The sequence below is a fragment of the Puma concolor genome, chromosome B1 (genome assembly GCF_028749965.1).
Source record: "Puma concolor isolate L17-30 chromosome B1, mPumCon1.1.hap2, whole genome shotgun sequence".
Taxonomy (NCBI): Eukaryota; Metazoa; Chordata; class Mammalia; order Carnivora; family Felidae; genus Puma; species Puma concolor.
In genome coordinates, this window is record NC_141670.1 from 174630705 (window position 1) to 174650386 (window position 19682).

The 19682-nt window shown below is 38.9% G+C and overlaps 1 protein-coding gene across 1 annotated transcript in view; it reads left to right on the forward strand.

Moving 5' to 3' along the window:
- Positions 1–19682, forward strand: part of RFC1 (replication factor C subunit 1) — an 89145-nt gene that overhangs the window by 65468 nt on the left and 3995 nt on the right. The window contains exons 12-24 of the mRNA XM_025921430.2: positions 1285–1464; positions 2634–2738; positions 5376–5775; positions 7332–7441; positions 9044–9158; positions 10725–10816; positions 11023–11160; positions 11301–11396; positions 11521–11619; positions 12960–13114; positions 13224–13341; positions 15208–15353; positions 19221–19434. Of these exons, the coding sequence (XP_025777215.2) occupies positions 1285–1464; positions 2634–2738; positions 5376–5775; positions 7332–7441; positions 9044–9158; positions 10725–10816; positions 11023–11160; positions 11301–11396; positions 11521–11619; positions 12960–13114; positions 13224–13341; positions 15208–15353; positions 19221–19434 (1968 nt within the window). The remainder of the gene's footprint in view (positions 1–1284; positions 1465–2633; positions 2739–5375; positions 5776–7331; positions 7442–9043; positions 9159–10724; positions 10817–11022; positions 11161–11300; positions 11397–11520; positions 11620–12959; positions 13115–13223; positions 13342–15207; positions 15354–19220; positions 19435–19682) is intronic.

Here is a 19682-nt window from a genome sequence, read left to right on the forward strand (position 1 = left end):
GTGGGTTGTGTAAGAGGATAGAGGAAGACGTCAACCTTGCCTCCTGCATGTGGTATGAGAAAGACTTTAAGCAAAACTCTGCTTGAGAGGACTTTAGTCAAAGTGGAGTCCTTAGGGGACTCTGTCAAGGCAAGGTGGTGGAGGGATATTGGAGTAGTGGTTGAGGATATTGGGCAGCTTGCTGGTCCCGCAGTAAGTGTTCTAGAGTGTAAGAGGTTGGTTGGGAGGCTAGAAGTGCTAAGTTTGGCTAAGTGATAGTATATTCAGAGCCACAGGATAGGTGATTGTGGTGTGGGTTAGGGGCTTACATGTGGACTTCACTAGGGTCATTTTGAATTTATTGAAAAGAATTTAAATACTTTAGTGTTCGCAAGATGATTTTAATCCTAGAATCATAGATAGGGCTTGAAGAGACCTGGAGATGTTGTTAATCAGACCTTTTCTCTCCAAGAAGATTCATAGCTCTTCCCCTGCCACCCTCCAAAGATTCTTCATCAGGATAGTGAAGGATTGAACTTGTATTTGGTAGTCGTTGAATTTTGTTTAGCATCTTTCTTTTAGGCATGTTTTAAGTCTATGTTGATCTCAATTCTCTATTCAAAGGGTAATGAGTAACTTAGAATCGTTTACATAATTTTCATTTTGCTTGGTTGTATCATTTTATTGAACCATTACAAAAAATTTAAAAAGTCTATTAACTATAGATAGTTCCAGTTAAGACTAAATGTCTCCTCCTCCCAGTTCTCTTTGGCCAGTGTCTTTTGTATATCAAGTTATCTTTCTAATCAAGAGATCATATGATCTTGCCTTTAAGTTAATTGCAGGCTGTTAGATTTACTATTGTACAGTAAACAGGAGAGAAGGAGCTCAAACTTGTTTAACTTTTAAGAATCCAATCTTTCCTTTCTTAACAATAATAAATTCTATAGGTGGATTGCATCTAGTTGTTTACTTGAGGTTTTGCAAGTAAACTAGTGGTTTAAATATTTAGAAAACCATGAGAGTAGTATGAATGGATAATTTTAATAAGCTTTGCTAACTGTATTGGATGTATATTTTTCATGGCTTGTTTTGTAAGTTTATTAAATGCTAGCCTACCTAAGAGTTTCTCAGGATTTAATTTCAGGTTCTGCTTATTTGCTGCGAATTTCCTGCAAATTTTTCATGCTGAGATTATTTATGATGTCAAATGAGAAAAATCAACTTCCTGCAGTTTTGATGCCAAATATTTCTTTGGAAGGCTACCATGTAATTTCCTCTCTGCTTGAATATTTTGGTTTTTAGGGAGCTGAAAATTGCTTGGAAGGCCTTACATTTGTAATCACAGGAGTGCTGGAGTCCATTGAACGAGATGAGGCCAAGTCTTTAATTGAGCGTTACGGGGGAAAAGTAACAGGAAATGTCAGTAAGAAAACAAACTACCTTGTCATGGGTCGTGATAGTGGACAGTCCAAGAGTGATAAGGTGGGTACTGCCGTCTTCTCAACACAGGCAAATAGCCTGCTTCCATTGGCAGGCTCTCACTGTGACCATTTGTAGTAGTGCCCTTTCTACACAGAGTTAAATAAAGAAAAAAAATGTAAAAGTAATTTCATCCCTACATTATTTCTTCTCCAAGAAGTGTTCTTGGCTTCAACTTCAGGATTTTGGTTTTCCAAAGGCACAGTTCCTGTGTAGTTGATTTTCTTAGTGTAGTATTCTAGTTTAGATCTTTTTTCAAAGATAGAAGCAAATACAGTTTTCTTTTTCTTTTAGTCCTAAATATTCCTATATATGCCACTGTACACTCCATCTTAAGTTTTGTTTATTGAAAACTCTTTCTGTGTTGGGGAAAACTATATTTAGCTCAAAGGAATTATACCTGATAAGTGTGGTTTTGACAAATGGCTGTTCATTTCTTTACCTAACAAGAATCCTAGAGGTAGGTGCTTGCTGGGGATGGTCCAGCAGCTCAGTGATATAGCTACACTAGTTCCTTTCTCCACCTCTGTCATCCTTACTTACTGTGTTAGCTTTAGTCTTTGCGATGTTGCCATGTGTTGCAAAGAAGCTGTACCTCTAGGCATTCAAGTCCACGTTTAAGTCAGGAAAAAGGGAGCAGTGGCAAGATGTTGCCCTAACTGCGATTGGCCTTATAAGAGTTTCCCCTAAGCACCTCTTGTAGAATTCCCTCTAGGTCTCATTGGCCAGAGCTGTCACATGGCTATTATTAGCTTATAAGGGAGTTTGCAGAGGATGAGGACTTTTCTGATTCTTCAATCATAATTCATCACTTGGAGATGGACACATCAGAGTTTTTTAAATAGGGAAGATTGGGGGAAAAACAGACTTTGGACAAGCCCATCCTGGGAGGCCCTAGTGGCTTTGCCCTTCCTAGGTAGAAGGAAAGGTAAAGCAGTCCAAAAAGGGGTACTGCGTCACCTCCATTGCCAACCTATCACTCTTAGGGGATGTGTCTGTTATTTTCTCTTTTTCATGGTACTTTTTCATGAATATGTTTTTAAAAAATATTCCAGTTTTTCTTATTTATAAATGTAGTTTTTCACCTATGAGCAGATCCTAGAATCATTTTTTCTTTAACAGAAAGTAATGGTTAGGATACAGTTTTAATGATTTGTATTTTTAATCAATAGGCAGCAGCTTTGGGGACAAATATTATTGATGAAGATGGCCTATTGAATCTGATTCGAACTATGCCAGGCAAGAAGTCCAAGTATGAAATTGCAGTTGAAGCTGAGGTTTGTATAAAATGAACTTGATTTATTTAAGTTGGTTCGTTTAACAATTTTCCTATTTCATAGAGACATTTTGTGAGTGGCTACAGGCCTGTTGCCGAAAAGATTAACTTTGCCCTCTACCACAGATGAACCTACCTTATTTCCTTCTGAGCAGGGATTCTGCTTTAGGCTCTCTTCTTTGGTGTATTTCCTTTCCTCCTTCTTTCCCTCCCTCCCTCCCTCCCTCCATCCCTTTGAATGTTTATTTATTTTGAGAGAGAGAGAGAGAGAGTGTCCGTGCACACCAGCACGAGCTGTGGAGGGGCGGAGAGAAGGGGAGAGAGAGAATCCCAAGCAGGCCCCACACTGTCAGCATGGAGCCCGATTGGGGCTTGATCCCATGAACCATGAGATCATGACCTGAGCTGAAATCAAGAGTAGGATGCTTAACTGTCCGAGCCACCCAGGCACCTCTTACCTTTCCTTAAAGAAATATAAGGAGAGTGAGAGCAGTGTATTGCACTTAACCATATCTGCTTAACTAAACTTTCCATATTTTCCATATTCTTTCAGTGACTTTGTGCAAATGTTTAATGCTTTTAAGAGTTCATTAAGGGATATGTTATATGTATCAGCACTTTAAGTTCATTTTCATTTAGAACTTATTAGCACTTTTTCATTTGTGACAGAAGCCCATATTAGTTTTAGCAAAAAGGAAAAACATGTTGGCTCACATAACTAAATTATGGGCTGGCTGGGTCTGATGTCGGAACTATGGATCTGGAGACCACAGTGCTTTTAGAACTCTTTCAGTTTTCTTCTCTGCTTCTCCCAGTATTATCTTCATTCATTTCCACTCTGTTCAGGTCTTTTCCATGTATAGGATGCAAAGGTACCAGAAGTCCAGGTTTAATGTCCTCAGCTCTGTCACCCAGGTAGTGAGGTTGTCTTCCCACTTACTCCAGTTAGAACAGTCATGGGAAATGATTTGGATTGGCCCTTCACCCAGTGTCCCCTGATGTTATCAACTTACATAACCATAGAAGTTATCAAAGCCAGGAAATTAACAGTGATACCATAGTGTTAACTAAGAGTACGTGTGTTATTCAGACTTCACGTTTTCCCTCAATTGTCCTTTTTCTATTCTAGGATCCCATACTGCATTTTGTTGGGGTGTCTTCATCACCTCCAATCTGTGACAGTTCCTCAGCCTTTTCCTTGCCTTTTTGTGGCCTTGAGACTTTTAATGAGTACTAGTTAGTTGTTTTGTAGAATGTCTCTCAGTTTGGGTTTTCTGATGTCTTTTGATTAGATTGAGGTTATGCATTTTTTGGCAGGAATACTGCAGAAGTGATATTTTGTCCTTCTCAGTGCATCGTATTAGATGCAGATGTCAATATGTCTTATTATTGATGCTGTTAACCTTGGTTAAGGTGGTTTCTGACAGGTATCTCCGCTAGTAAAGTGACTTTTTCCCTTTGGAAAATATCTTGGAGAGAACTTTAATACTTGGATAATATCCTGTTTCTCTTCAAACGTTTACCTCCTAATTTCAGCATCCAGTTACTGGCAAAGAGGCACTATTTTTCTTGTTTTTGAGACCTTCACATCATAAAATTCACCCTTTTAAAATGTATGTCAGAGGGGCGCCTGGGTGGCGCAATCGGTTAAGCGTCTGACTTCAGCCAGGTCACGATCTCGCGGTCCGTGAGTTCGAGCCCCGCGTCAGGCTCTGGGCTGATGGCTCAGAGCCTGGAGCCTGTTTCCGATTCTGAGTCTCCCTCTCTCTCTGCCCCTCTCCCGTTCATGCTCTGTCTCTCTCTGTCCCAAAAATAAATAAACGTTGAAAAAAAAAACTTTAAAAAAATAAATAAATAAATAAAATGTATGTCAGATTTTTAGTATACTCACAAGATTGTACAACCATCACCAGTATCTAATTTTAGAACATTTTCATTGTTCCAAAAAGAAGCCCCGTGTCCACTATTCAATTTTTTGTTTCCATGGATTTTCGTATTCTGGACATTTTATATAAAGGGAAGCATGCAATTTGTGGCCTTTTGTTTCTGACGTCTTCACTCAGTATGTTTTTAAGGTTCAGCTGCATTGAAGTGCATGTGTCAAGACTTTACTCCCTTTTTTGTGGTGATTAATATTACATTGTGTGGATATACCACATTTTGTTTATTCATTCATCAGTTGTTGGCCATTTTGGGTTTCTATTTTTTGGCTGTAATAATAACATAATTATATAATTAATTAATATATAATATATAATTACATAAATGGCTGCTGTGAATATTAGTGTACAGGTTTTTGTGGAGGCGTTAACTTTTAACTGGTCAGAAAACTGGTACAAAAATTTCTTAATCCTTCACCTTGGATTTCAGACTGATTTTGGAATACTTACTATTTGCAAACTAATATGTTCTCACTTAAAAATTTGCACTTGGGTGCTTTTTGGTGTATGTGTTGTTAATTTTGCTAAAGTTTGGAAGGTGGTGATTTCCACAACAGCAGGGTTCATGGTGAAAAACCAGGCCCAGGTTGGGTAGCTCACTTGGATATCCCAGATTGCCCTGTAAAGTACATTTAGCAGGATAGATATTCTGCATATCTTATCAGGTTTCTTTTTTCCTCACTTTCCCAATTTTTAAGATGAAGAAAGAAAAGTGCAAATTGGAAAGAACACCCCAAAAAAATGACCAAGGAAAAAGAAAAATTAGCCCAACTAAGAAGGAATCAGAATCTAAAAAAAGCAGACTGACTCCCAAAAGGGGCAGCTCTATGAAGTCAATAAAAAAGGAAACAAGTGCGATTTGGAGATCCCTGGACTTCGAGGAGCAGGTGGCTGAGGAGACAAATGTGGACAGCCGGGCTAGGAATTTGGCTGATGACTGCAGTGAAAACAAAGTGGAAAATTTGCTCTGGGTGGATAAATATAAGCCAACCTCACTCAAGACCATAATCGGACAGCAAGGTGACCAGAGCTGTGCCAACAAACTCCTACGCTGGCTCCAAAACTGGCACAAGAGTCCATCTGAAGATAAGAAACGTGGTGATTTTACAGCTTCATTCATTTTTGTGTGTGTCTGTCACCATGTAATTGCTCAGTTGCACATATTTGAGAAAGTATACTAGTTGGTTCATTCATCTCTCAGCAAACGTTTGTTGAAAGCCTGCTCTGAGTCCAGGTGCTATAGTAGACCCCAGAGGTGCTGTTGTGAACAAATCAGTCCCCTTCAAGGAGCTCAGTCAGTCACAGACATATGTGAACCAGCAGTTAAGATATTTTGTGCTAAGTACTGTTACAGGGGTAAGTATAGGGTGCTAGGGGCATGGAGGTATGTGGTCAGGGATGCGGATGTGTGCTCCCATCCCTGGAAGAAGGGATAGCTAAGCAAAGAGTTGGAAACTAAAGAGGAGTTAGCTAGTGAAGGGAGGGAGGAGTGTTGGGTGGGAGAGAACACAGGGACCAATTCTGAAGACTCGTGAGAGCGAGGCCATTGAAAGTGCTAAGGAGAGTTGGGGGAGAAAGGTGCAACTAAACAGCTGAGGCACACTGATGGAGTCAGCAGCCTAAAAATCCCAGCAGCACATTTGCTTTTAGTAGGCCTGAGCTCTGGTTTCTGTACTTGTTCACCATGTATTTGTCATGGAAAATGAACAGTCACGGTCTGTATTTAATGTCTAGGGTATTCTTGAAACTGAGATTTGAGATCACAAATGTTCTGAGCGTCACCCGCAGCCCTGGAGGATACTGTGTGAGAAATAAGAAGGCAAAATTTAGTGAGCAGCACGGTGAATTCGCAGGGTGGTGACTGGCTTATCAGTGTGCAGGTGGTCACTAGGCATTGGCTGTTGTTGTCAGCTTATTTATGACGGTCGGATGATGTAATTGTAACGATACATGGTTATATTTGACTCTTTTTCCCTTTCTGAAACCACATAAAATCTACCTTAAAAGGGGATATAGTGCTTTGTGTGCCTGGAAAAGACTTAAAAGGCTTCAGGTGAACTATAGTCTCTTTTCCCATGCCTGTAACCATCTCTCTCTCAGTCATTGTGTATGTGCTGAGCGCTCTTGATGAGTCAGGCACCTGTGCGATAAGGGGAGAAGAATGCTCAAGAGTCAAATTGTGCAGAATAGTTGCAGACACACCATCTTCAGTTCATTCTTTTTGTGATCAAAAAGAATGTTACCCTCATTTTACAAAGGAGGGAATAGGCCCAGAGGGATTAAATCACTTTTCCCAGTTGGTAAGCAGTGGACTTAGGATAGCTAGAGTTTGCATTGGGACCCAGGTACTCTGCTCCTTGACCTGTGCTTTTTGTAGGAAAGGAAACTCATAAAATTATGGTTTCAAATCAGAATTTCAGAGTTCATTAGTTTTAGTGTTTTATTTTGGGTGTAAGTGAGGTAGGGAGTAGAGCTTCACTAAATGCCTGGAAACTTGTTTATGGTTTGTAGAAAGTATTTTGTAAATTTAGAAGTAAACTGGAGGACTGCTCTTGATGCTAAGTTTATGCACAAGGAATGATTCCTGCCATTCCTGAATTTCTCCTGGGTAATTAATAGAAGTTAACTCTCTGGAACTTCTTTTTTCCTGGCAGCAAAGTTTGGTAAGTTTGCTGGCAAAGATGATGGCTCTAGTTTCAAAGCGGCACTGCTCTCTGGCCCTCCAGGTGTGGGCAAGACAACCACAGCGTCTCTGGTTTGTCAGGTGAGTGTCCTGTCCCGGAGTGCAGTTGGAAAGCTAACCCAGAAATGAGCATGTGTAGGAGATACATACACATGGGTGTTAGCATGTCCATGGTATATGTATTTCAACCTGTATATATTTTAACCTATGTATATATTTTGCCAAAATTAAACCTTTAGAATTTACTTTGGGGAGGCACCTAGGTAGCTCAGTCGGTTAAGTGTCCGACTTCAGCTCAGGTCATTATCTCACAGTTTGTGAGTTCGAGCCCTGCGTCGGGCTCTGTGCTGACAGCTCAGAACCTGTAGCCTGCTTCGGATTCTGTGTCTCCCTCTTTCTCTGCCTCTCCCCGTCTTGTGCTCTTTCTCTCTCAAAAATAAATGTTAAAAATTAAAAAAAAAAAAAAGAAAAGAATTTATTTTGATTCTGGGGATATTTTTCATTTTCATCCTTTTTCTTAGTATTGGTAATTATAATAGGAATATTTACCTGTGTGCCAGGCAATGTGCTAAGCCCTTAGGTACATTATCTTTTAGGTAATATAAATAGGTCTCATAGACTCTGATGGATAAAGATATTTTACTTACTCTTGTAAGAATTCTCTGTATGAATATGTGTATTCTTACCATGCTCATGTGACAAATGAAATGGGCTTACAGTGGAGGCTGGTGCCACAGTATGAACCCAGCTAGTCTGATCCTTCACTGCTGTGGGAGCCTGCCTTTGCTTCTCCCTGTGTGGCCGCCAGATCTAGACAGTGAGATGAGGAGACACTAGAGCAAACCAGAGTTCCTGTATCAGAATGGTGTGAGGTCATACGTGAAGTGGTATCAGAATGATAAAATGAGGGATAGTAAACTTGTTTTAAATTTATTACTGCATTTCCCAACCCTTATCCTATAAGCTGGTGGTTTTGTTGTGTCCTTGTTTTATGGACCAGATCATAAATATTTAGCTGGTATAACAAGTACATATTTTCTATTCTATTATAAACATTAAGAAAAAAAACCAAAAATTTTTTCCTAGTCTTACAATTGTGAGCATGACTCTTTTCTCCCTTATTATTATATTATTTTGGAGGGGAATTGAATTAAAGCATATCATAATGCTTATCAGTAGAATCAGTTTTGGGAAATGAGTCAGAATAACTTGATTTTTCACAGCTTGGAAAGATTTTATATTGGAATGGTTTGATAACGAATGCTTTAACTTTATCTTGAAGAGTCAAGAATGATTTTTGGTATCTTATAATAGATTGATTCTGTATCTGATACTATAAAATCTTGGAATGGGTATATTTAATTCTTTATAGGATTTGAAGAAGCAAACCTAGTAATAATGCTTCTTCTAGATTAGTGATTTATCAGCTGAAGTTTTAAAACCAAACTTGTATTTTGTATATGTGTGGTGCGTATGTGTATGTATGTGTGTGTATATGTATATATATGTATTATATATATAATCTCAGTATTGTGAGGCATGTTATAATCTCATTGTCTTCATCTTTTTTAGCCATGGTTCCTTATGTCATTTTTCTATCCTCTTCATTCATTGCCTTGTTTTTTGGGGGGGAAGCGTTAATAATTTGCATTGTGATAGTAACAGTTTCCATATTTTGATTAGGAATTAGGATATAGCTACGTGGAACTGAATGCAAGTGACACTCGGAGTAAGAACAGTTTGAAGGAGATTATTGCTGAATCACTGAATAATACCAGCATCACGGGCTTTTATTCAAGTATGTGGGTATTTGAACTGTTTTCTTCGGTTATGTAAGGAAAACAAGTTCATTTCAATGTTTAGTAACCAGTATTGAACATAACTGTGTGCCAGGCACCCTGCTTAACTCCTGGGGCTAATGGTGGAACTTCTATAGGACAACAGTTTCTCTTATATTCCCCCAGGTTTTAGAGGTTTCTGAGAATGTATTAAAATACATGTATGGACTTGCTTGCGCATTTTGCACATAATTTTTAGAGGATTCACAGGTGAATCTTGTGAAGAAAGAGTAAATAAATAACTGTAATACAGTGTGACGAGTGAGGTAATAGATAGAGTCCTGTAGACGCAGAAGTGATTCTGTTTGGGGCATTGAGGAGAGCTACCAGGATAAGGGTGACACTTGTTTGACAGGCCTTGAAGGATGAGAGAGGATCCTTTGTGGTGGAAGAGGTCATATAGGCAAAGATAATAGCAGAGGAGAAGAAACTGTGAAGGTGCCACTGTGTTTCAGGCTGTAGTTGGTGGTCTGGTATGGCCAGAGTTTATGAGAAAAATAAGATGCTCAAATTACAGTCTAAATAGTGCATATTTAGAACCAGTGGTGGATATTGCATGGTCACCTGAATTCTTGGTACTTTCATTGGTAGAAAATCATTATTAAAAAGGATTTGCTTAGGAAACATCACTCTTCTACATGGCTGGTGGGAGTGTTAATATGTACTACTCTGGAGAGTAGTCTGGCAGTATTTCTGAAAGTTGTATTACACAGACCCTTTAGCCTAGAATTTCTAATTCTTGGAATTTAGCAGTTGTGTTATATATATATATATATATACACATACATACATACATATATATATGTATATATATGTATATATATGTGTATGTACAAAATGATATGTGAGAATATCATTTAGTATGATTTATAATAGCAAAAGGTTGGAAGCATCTTCATATTTTATCAATAGATAGCAATTAATTATACATGTGTAAAGTAGGATATTATTAAACAGCCTTAAAAAATAAGGTGTTCTAGGGGCCCCTGGGTCGCTCAGTCAGTTGAGCATCTGACTTGATAATTTTCTCAGTTTGTGATCTTGCAGTCATGAGATCGAGCCCCCTTCAGGCTTTGTGCTAAGTGTGGGTCTGCTAGGGATTCTCTCTTCTTCTCTCTCTCTCTCTCTCTCTCTCTCTCTCTCTCTCTCTCTCTCTCTCTTTCTCTCTCTCTCTGCCCCTGCCCCGCTGGTACGTGTACATGCTTTCTCTCTTGAAATAAGTAAACTTAAAAAAAAAAGAGGTGTTCTGTATCTACAGATAAGAAACAGATCACTACAACATATTGAATGATAAAACCAAGATGTATATTTTTATGCATACATGTTTTTAATATATATAGGGACACCCTAGCGGGCAAAGGTAGAGGGAGAATTTCTTTTCATTTGCATATGCTTGTGCCTCTTGCATTTTGTACCATGGACCTATATTACCAGTTTGAAATGTTTTACGTGGTTTTTATAAAGCAGCAGCATTTGAACAATTACTATTTTTTTGTCCCATTTCATTGCTTCTCAACATGGGTCAGGTGGAGGTGCCCATTCAGTAAGCATGAAACATGCTGTCATCATGGATGAAGTAGATGGCATGGCAGGCAATGAGGACAGGGGAGGAATTCAGGTAATGAAAACCATGTATTTTTGCAGTTTGATTTTACTGTTGATTTTTAGTTGTTTTTTTTTTTTTTTTTAATATTTAAAGAACTAATTGTGCTGTGATAATTAAAGTGTGGTGCCAAGGAGGTTTTCAAAACCTAAAATATATACATTGTGTATAGTATTTTGTTTTTTTAAATAATTATTTTATGTTGTAAATTTGCCTTTCAGGAATTAATTGGTTTGATAAAACATACAAAAATTCCCATTATTTGTATGTGCAATGATAGAAATCATCCCAAGATTCGTTCTTTGGTTCATTATTGTTTTGATCTTCGTTTTCAAAGACCTCGAGTTGAACAGATTAAGGTACGATGATGGGAATTTTTTCCCCCATCACACTATCCTTCTTATTTTTTGGTCAGTTTTTAAAAATACCTGATAAATACTTAAAAAATGTTTGATTATATGAGTTAAAATCATTTAAGATTCCCCTTTGTAAATTTCAGGGTGCTATGATGTCTATTGCATTTAAAGAGGGTTTAAAGATCCCCCCTCCAGCTATGAATGAAATAATTTTGGGAGCCAATCAAGATATCAGACAGGTAAATTAAATATATATTATGTAACAGTTGCTGATTCTTTTGAATTAATGCCTTCGACTTTTCAGGGAGGAGGAGTAGCATTATTTTCTCACTTTGACCATGTCTTATTTCTGATTTCTTTTAGGTTTTACACAATCTGAGTATGTGGTGTGCACGAAGTAAGGCACTAACCTATGACCAGGCCAAGGCTGATTCTCATAGAGCGAAAAAGGATATCAAACTGGTAAGATAAGTTTCCATTTCTTAAGTACTTTTCTCATGCTAAAGCATTTCTTCTGCTGCTTATATTAACTTAATAGTTATTATAGTTCCTTGACACACCTATAGAATCTATTGATATTTACAATAAGAAAGACAGCTAAAATGTTTCCAATTCAGATGAATTTTTCCTCAAGGGCTGCTAGTATATATTGTAAATTATGAGAAATGGAAGTTTTAAATTATACTCATGCTTCAGTAGTTATAAAATGGCCTTTTCAGGGTCCCTTATGTATAGATTTCATGTTTTGAAGTTTTGGAACTGTTTAGAATAATTGTTTCAAATGGTTTATAATTTAATACCCTCTCTGAAACTAGAAATCTGTATCAATTATTCTATTTCATGTAGTCAGTAGTCAGAATTTATTATTACAGCTAGAGCAATGATTAAGCAGTGTTTTTAACCCCCTCTCTCCCTCTTTTTTTTTCATCAATAAACTTTTTTAGGAGCAGTTTTAAACGGTTCATAGCAAAATTTAGCGCACGGTACAGAGACTTCCCTTATATCCCCTGCCCTCAGGCTCATACCACCTCTCCCACTGGCAATATGCCCCACCAGAGTGGTACCTTTGTTACAGCTGAACATGTGGTGGTACATCATTATTACCCAAAGTCCATAGTTTACATTAGGGTTCTTTCACTTTTGATGTACATTCCATGGCTTTTGACAAATGTATCATAGCTTGTATCCACCATTGTAGTATCACACAGAATACTGTCACTGTCGTAAAAATACTCTATACTCTGCCTGTTCATCATCCCTTCCCCGAACCCCTGACAGCCACTAATCTTGTTATTGTCTCTGTAGTTTCATCATTTTCAGAATGTCATATAGTTGGAATCATACAGTATATAATCTTATCAGATTGGCTTCTTTGAATTAGTAACATGCATTTAAGGTTTCTCCATATCTTTTCATGGCCTTATTTTTGTGCTGAATAATATTCCAGTATTCCAGTGTCTGTATGTGTCACAGTTTATTCACTTACAGAAAGACATCTGGATTGCCTCCAAATTTTTAGTTATGAATAAAGCTGATGTAAAGATCCATGCAGGTTTTTTTGTGTAGTATGTTTTTAATTCATTTGGGTGAATACCAAGGAGCACAAGTGCTGGATGGTATACTAAGAGTATATTCACTGTTGCAGAAAGATTGCCAGTCTGTCTTACACGTGACTGCACCATTTTGCACCCCTACCAGCAGTAAATGAGAGTTCCTGTTGCTCCACATCTTTGCCGGCATTTAATGTTGTCAGTATTTTAGACATTGGCCATTTTGCTAGGTGTGTCCCTCCCTTTTTTTAGGGCCCATTTGATGTTGCCCGGAAAGTGTTTGCAGCTGGAGAGGAGACTGCTCATATGTCGCTTATGGACAAGTCAGATCTCTTTTTTCATGATTATTCAATAGCACCCCTCTTTGTCCAGGAGAACTACGTACATGTGAAGCCTGTAGCTGCAGGGTGAGTGTTCAGAGCTAGTGAGGGGTAGAATTTGTATCCTCCAGATACCTGGGAGAGAGGGGTCTGAGGTATGGACAGTGCTGTAATCCAGACTGGTTTATTTCTGCAGGGGTGACATGAAAAAGCACTTGATGCTTTTAAGCAGAGCAGCAGATAGCATATGTGATGGTGACCTCGTGGACCGTCAGATCCGGAGTAAGCAAAACTGGAGTCTTCTGCCCACGCAGGTAAGCATAGGGCTGTCCTTAAAATGCAGACTCTGCTTTAGTTAAAGAGAATGAAATAGCTTTTAGCTCTTGTAGCTATTTGAAATACCAGATAAACATTATGGCTCTTATGGCAAAAATACAGTCTGTTAGAGATTAAAACACTCTGTGGTCACTATTGTCTATTTCTTAAAAATTGCCCTATTTTTCAGTGTTTCAAAATGTTTTTATGTAAATGGACCTGTAGAAATAGGAACATTAGATTCTGGTCATAAATAAGATGTTAGTCAAAAGTGTTACTTGCTCTGTTTTACCCTAAGAATCCCATTTCTTTTTTGTCATTCTTGGCTCTCCCAGATGGTTGCTAAGTAGCTCCTACTTAAAGTAGGATAGCCAGAGCAGGTCAGCAGCCACTTTTCTGATATGTGAATTCTTTTTTTTTTTTTTTAACGTTTGTTTATTTTTGAGAGAGTGCAGGTGGGGGAGGGGCAGAGACAGAGGGGGACAGAGAAGCTGAAGTGGGCTCTGCACTGACAGCAGTGAGCCAGATGCGGGGCTCAAACTCATGAACCATGAGATCATGACCTGAGCTGAAGTTGGACGCTCAACTGACTGAGCCACCCAGGGACCTCTGATATGTGAATTCTGATTTTCTTCATCCTTGCTCAAGAGGCAGTTTTATATTCAGTACGTTATCTGGGTTGGTAGCTTCTACTCAAAACAGAATTTTGCAGACTGTCATAATTAAGAGTGTTATTTGTTCTTGAGCTTTGCATATTTGTACTGTATTACTGGCCTGAGTGATAATAATCAAGGGACTTCCGGAAGGCTTACTCTTGTCCTAATTCAACCTACACATTATCTGAAAACAGTAATAAAACAATATTCATTCTGGATATAAAGAATCCCTTCTCTTATGTTTTAAAAGTGTTCATTTTTTTAAAGGTTCATTTATTTTGAGAGAGCATGAGCAGAGGGAGAAGTAGAAAGAGAGGTGGGGCGGGCAGAGGGAGGGAAAATCCACCCTAGTAGTGTGAAGCCTGACTCCAGACTCCATCTCATGAACTGTGAGTTCATGACCTGAGCCAAAATCAAGAGTCAGACCCTTAACTGACTGAGCCACCCGGGTGCCCCAAAGTGTTCATTTTTTAAACTAATAATTGTACCTTCAAGATTTTATCCTAAAGAAATAATTTGAAACATAGGAAAAGCTTAATGTACAAAAATATTATATTAGTTTTGATAGCGTAAGAAATTGGAGAAAATCTCCATGTCTGGCAATAGGAGAATGATTAATTATGGTAAATACTCTTGATGGAACATTATGTAGTCCTTAAAATTATTTATAAAGATTGTTTAATATGAAAAAATGCTTATGAGAGACTATTACTGGAATAAAGCAGGATACAAAATTTATGTATAATTCCAACTTTAAAAAGTATGAGCCCTGGATCTAGAAGATATTCAAGGATACCGTTTTAAAAATCTTTTCTCAATTTACTTGATACTCTATTCAGTTTTCCATGTCTTGATCCACCTGTGCTATCAGTAGTTTATGTTAAAGGTAATCCTATTCCTCTTAAAGTCTTTCCTGTGACATTGACACAATGAAGTAACTGGTATGTTGGGATCAGTGGTTGAGAAGCCTGAATGAACTGGCAAGATGGTCTCTCTGAGGACCATAACGTGTTTTGGACCGATCTGTTGTTTTCTCTGGGAGAAGTTTGCCATACCAACAGATGAGAGGCAGAGGGGAAGGGTGTGATGCCCTGGAATTAGGTACCTGGGACAGCGTTGCTTCATTTGCCAGAGACTCCTTGGAAGCTGGCAGCTGTGTAGGAAGCTCTGTACTGAATCAGATTTTGGACTGCACTTTTTTTTTTTCAGGCCATTTATGCCAGTGTTCTTCCTGGAGAGTTAATGAGGGGGTACATGACCCAGTTTCCTACCTTCCCAAGCTGGTTGGGGAAGCACTCATCTGCCGGCAAACACGATCGTATTGTACAGGACCTAGCACAGCACATGGGTCTCAGGTAAGTGCTGTTACTCCATGTCTCCATGATTACGCCATGTGTTATCAGGGTGCGTATTTAGGACAACATAAGCACAAGATTTGGGCTTTAGTTTATTTTGCTGCAACTAGATAAATGATCCTGGATAAGTTCCTTACAGTTTGTGGACCTGAGTTTTATTATCTATAATCAGTATAACAATTGTTTTATCACTTAAAAGGATACTTTGGAATTTAAACCCAGATGGTAAATGTGCCATAACTTTAAGATAAATTTTAAAGCTCTGTAAATCTGAGGTAGTGCTACTATTTATTACTGACTATGCCTATTACTAGTAGGCATACGTAACGTCTCAGCTCCCAAATAACTTCATAGGAAAAAGGGGACTATTTAGATAAATGAACTAGTTTTTACCTCCCTAGTAGGAAACTGACCTGGTCCTTTAGGAGAGGGGACACAGTTTAGCATATAACAACAGGAGGCAGACATGCAGATGACTGAAAACAAATGTGTTTGGAGAAGTTTAATGAAGTTCAAAAATTCTTGTTATTTGTTTTGTTAAAGTTTAGAAACTTGGAAAATGTACAGGCGCACAAATATTAAGTGAACCTTAGGAATTCATTTGTAACCATGAAGAACCACTTGAGCAATCTTATTTCTCTCTCTGATATCTGGAGGGAATATTAACATGGGTCCACTTTTTTTGTAAGTTTATTTATTTTGAGAGAGAGAGAGAGAGAACAGGAGCAGGGGAGGGGAGGAGAGAGAGAATCCCAAGCAGTCTGCACTGTCAGCGCAGAGCCCGATATGGAGCTTGAACTCAGGAATTGTAAGATCAGGACCCGAGCTAAAATCAAGATTGGAATGCCCAATTGACTAAGCCACCCAGGTGCCCCAGTATTGGTCCACTCTTAACTTTTGTTTGAAGTTGAGCTGAAATAGTTCCTTTCTTCTGGTTTTGTAAAATTCTGTGTTCCCTCTTCATAGCCTTGGCATGGGTCTTTTTTTTGCCACTCTTGTATTAGTTTCTATTTCTGCTATAACAGATTTCCAAAACTTAATGCTTTAGAATAATATAAATTTATTCTTCCCTTAAGATGGGAAATTTGTCAGGGCACCTGGGTGGCTCAGTAGGTTGAGCATCCAACTCTTGATTTTGGCTCAGGTCAGAGCGTTGGGCTCTGCACTGGCAATGCGGGGCCTGCTTGGGATTCCCCCTCCCATCCCTCCCCTGCTCACTCTTTCTCTCAAAAATAAACAAACAAAAAAAAAGGTGGAAGTTTGTCCTCAATTATCTGGGCAGGTCCAATGTAATTACAAAGGTCTTTACAAAAGAAAAAAGAAATGGAGCAGTGTCAAGTCAGAGAGAAAAGACATTTTTAAGATGATACATTGCTGGCTTTGAAGATGGGAAGAGGGACCGGACCATGAGCCAAGGGACGTGAGCGGCCTCTAGAAACTGGAGAGTGCTGTTTTCCCTACTGCTCTTCTCATTGATCCAGTGAGGGGCCCAGCTGTCAGCTCTTTTCCTACTCCCTGCACTCTGCTTTTTAAAGGTGATGCATCCCTGTACCCTGGGGGTGTCCGTCTTTGGTGCCCTCACCATATTCATGTAGGTGGTGAGCACTGGACTTCCATTTTGTTTTATGGCTGTGTTTTTTGTCCCCTTCTCCCATTAGACCAAATATTTCTGGTGGTAGGAACTGAGGCCTACCCATCCAGCAGATAAAATTGCTCAATAAATGTTTCTTCATGCATCATATACAGGACATTGTTATCATCAAAGGACATCTACAGTGCATTTCACAATTTTTAAAGTAAATTAGGACCTTTCTATTTACCTTGGTTAAGTCATTGAACTTTGATAGATCTCAGTTTCTCTTTAAAAATGGAAGTGCAGGGGCGCCTGGGTGGCGCAGTCGGTTAAGCGTCCGACTTCAGCCAGGTCATGATCTCGCGGTCCGTGAGTTCAAGCCCCGCGTCCGGCTCTGGGCTGATGGCTCAGAGCCTGGAGCCTGTTTCCGATTCTGTGTCTCCCTCTCTCTCTGCCCCTCGCCCGTTCATGCTCTGTCTCTCTCTGTCCCAAAAATAAATAAAAAACATTGAAAAAAAAAATTTAAAAATGGAAGTGCAGGGGCGCCTGGGTGGCGCAGTCGGTTAGGCGTCCGACTTCAGCCAGGTCACGATCTCGCGGTCCGTGAGTTCGAGCCCCGCGTCAGGCTCTGGGCTGATGGCTCGGAGCCTGGAGCCTGTTTCCGATTCTGTGTCTCCCTCTTTCTCTGCCCCTCCCCCGTTCATGCTCTGTCTCTCTCTGTCCCAAAAATAAATAAACGTTGAAAAAAAAAATTAAAAAAAAAAAAAAATGGAAGTGCAGTTTTATTATTAGTTCTTATTGGGGTTATACATGCCTTTGAGAATCTGAAAGCTCTTTGATCTTTATTACCCCCAAACTGCACTAACGTACAAATAATGTTAGGGGAATTACAGACTTCTGAGTTTATGAACCCTTGATTTAGGAACATTAGATGATACTAGAATTTTCTAGACTTTTTTAGACTTTTCTAGAGTTATTTCTGTGATTTCTAGTAGAAGGTAACAGTACTGTAACAAATATAAGAAAATACTTTTGGAAAAGGTTTCATGATTTTCTTAGGCACTGGAGCTTATGGGCTCATACTTGTCTTCAGCTAACTAGTGTGCCTGGTTATGGAAGACTGAATCTAGAGGAAATGGGTGAATTTAAAATAAGAGTTTTTGGGGGCGCCTGGGTGGCTCAGTTGGTTGAGTGTCCAACTCTTGATTTCAGCTCAGGTCATGATTTCACGGTTCGTGAGACTGAGCCCCACATCAGGCTCCATTCTGACAGCACAGAGCCACGTTGGGATTCCCTTTCTCTGCCCCTTCCCTTTCTCTCAAAATAAATAAACTTAAAAAAAAAAAATAGGAATTTTTGGGATTCTTTGCCTAGGTAGTAAAGCTGTCGTGGGATAGGGTTCTAGATTTCTGATCAAGAAAACTGTGGATTCTTGTGATTCAGACCCAGTTTACCTGAAAGCAAGAGCAGGACCCATTAGTAATTTAAAAATTTTTATGGGTTCTGAAGCCCAACAGCTTTTGAGGTTTGTTGTTTGAAGTATGCATACATATAATTGTCTGGTTTGATGATGGTGGTAGCTGGCTTGGAAAGATTTAGATTTTGTTTTGTTCAGCTATTTTCTGTCTTTGAGTGACAGTATTTGAGAGAGAGAAACTGTCATTTCATGATAACATTGTAGTTCTCAGCAAATCAGAGACTTTCTCCCAAAGCCTTCCCCTCACCAGTGTGGACCACCTTGTGATTCTACAGGGACGTTTTCTGCAGTTTTCTTAGTTTGGGGAAAACCCTGCTCTAGAACTAAGGATTTCAGAGTAAAGTACAGTACGAGGAAATATGAGAGAAACATTCATATGTAATTTTGCATGTTATAATCAGAGATAAAAAGGTGCTACAGACCCTCATATAGGAAGTAACAGTGGCACTTGAGGTAGGAAATCTCACTGCCTTTTACTGATGCATTTAAGATTTGGAACTGGGAATGAGTAATCTTTGGCTATAAGGAGTACATAGAAATGTTTTTGTTGCCTAGGCCTTAAGAGTAGATTGGAAGTAGAACCTATGTTTGTTTTTCATTCACTAATTCGAGATAAGTAGTAAATTCCCTTTGAGCACACTGGTGTGTATCCATTACCCTGATGGTGTAGTGCTAGGCTTTCCCTATACCGGCTGGTAAATAGTAGACATTACATTGGGCATTTTTAAAAGTGGATTGAACTCTATCCAGCACATTATGACTTGAGTTGGTGGTGGTTTGCCATTGACTATAGGTATCTCTTTTGTTTTGGTTTAAGAACTTATTCCAGCAAAAGGACTGTAAACATGGATTATCTGTCACATATAAGGGATGCACTTGTACAGCCCTTGATCTCCCAAGGGGTAGAAGGAGTACAGGATGTTATTGCTCTTATGGACACATACTACTTGATGAAAGAAGACTTTGAGAATATCATGGAAATTAGCAGCTGGGGAGGCAAACCTAGTCTCTTCTCCAAGTTGGATCCCAAGGTAAATTGTGTAACCCACTCGTTTTCCATCACTTTGTGATTACCAGGCTTGTACTAGGACTATTTCAGAGATGTTGTAGGTACTTTAAAAAGGTTTAATTGTTTTCTTCTTAAATGTCTTTTGCTTCTTATGGCCTATGCTTTCCAAAGATACTATTTGCATGCACTATTAAGAATGGACTTCTGGATTTGACCTTGTAGTTTGTAGTTTTGTCATTGCTTTATGCTGAGTGGAAAAGTAAAACATGA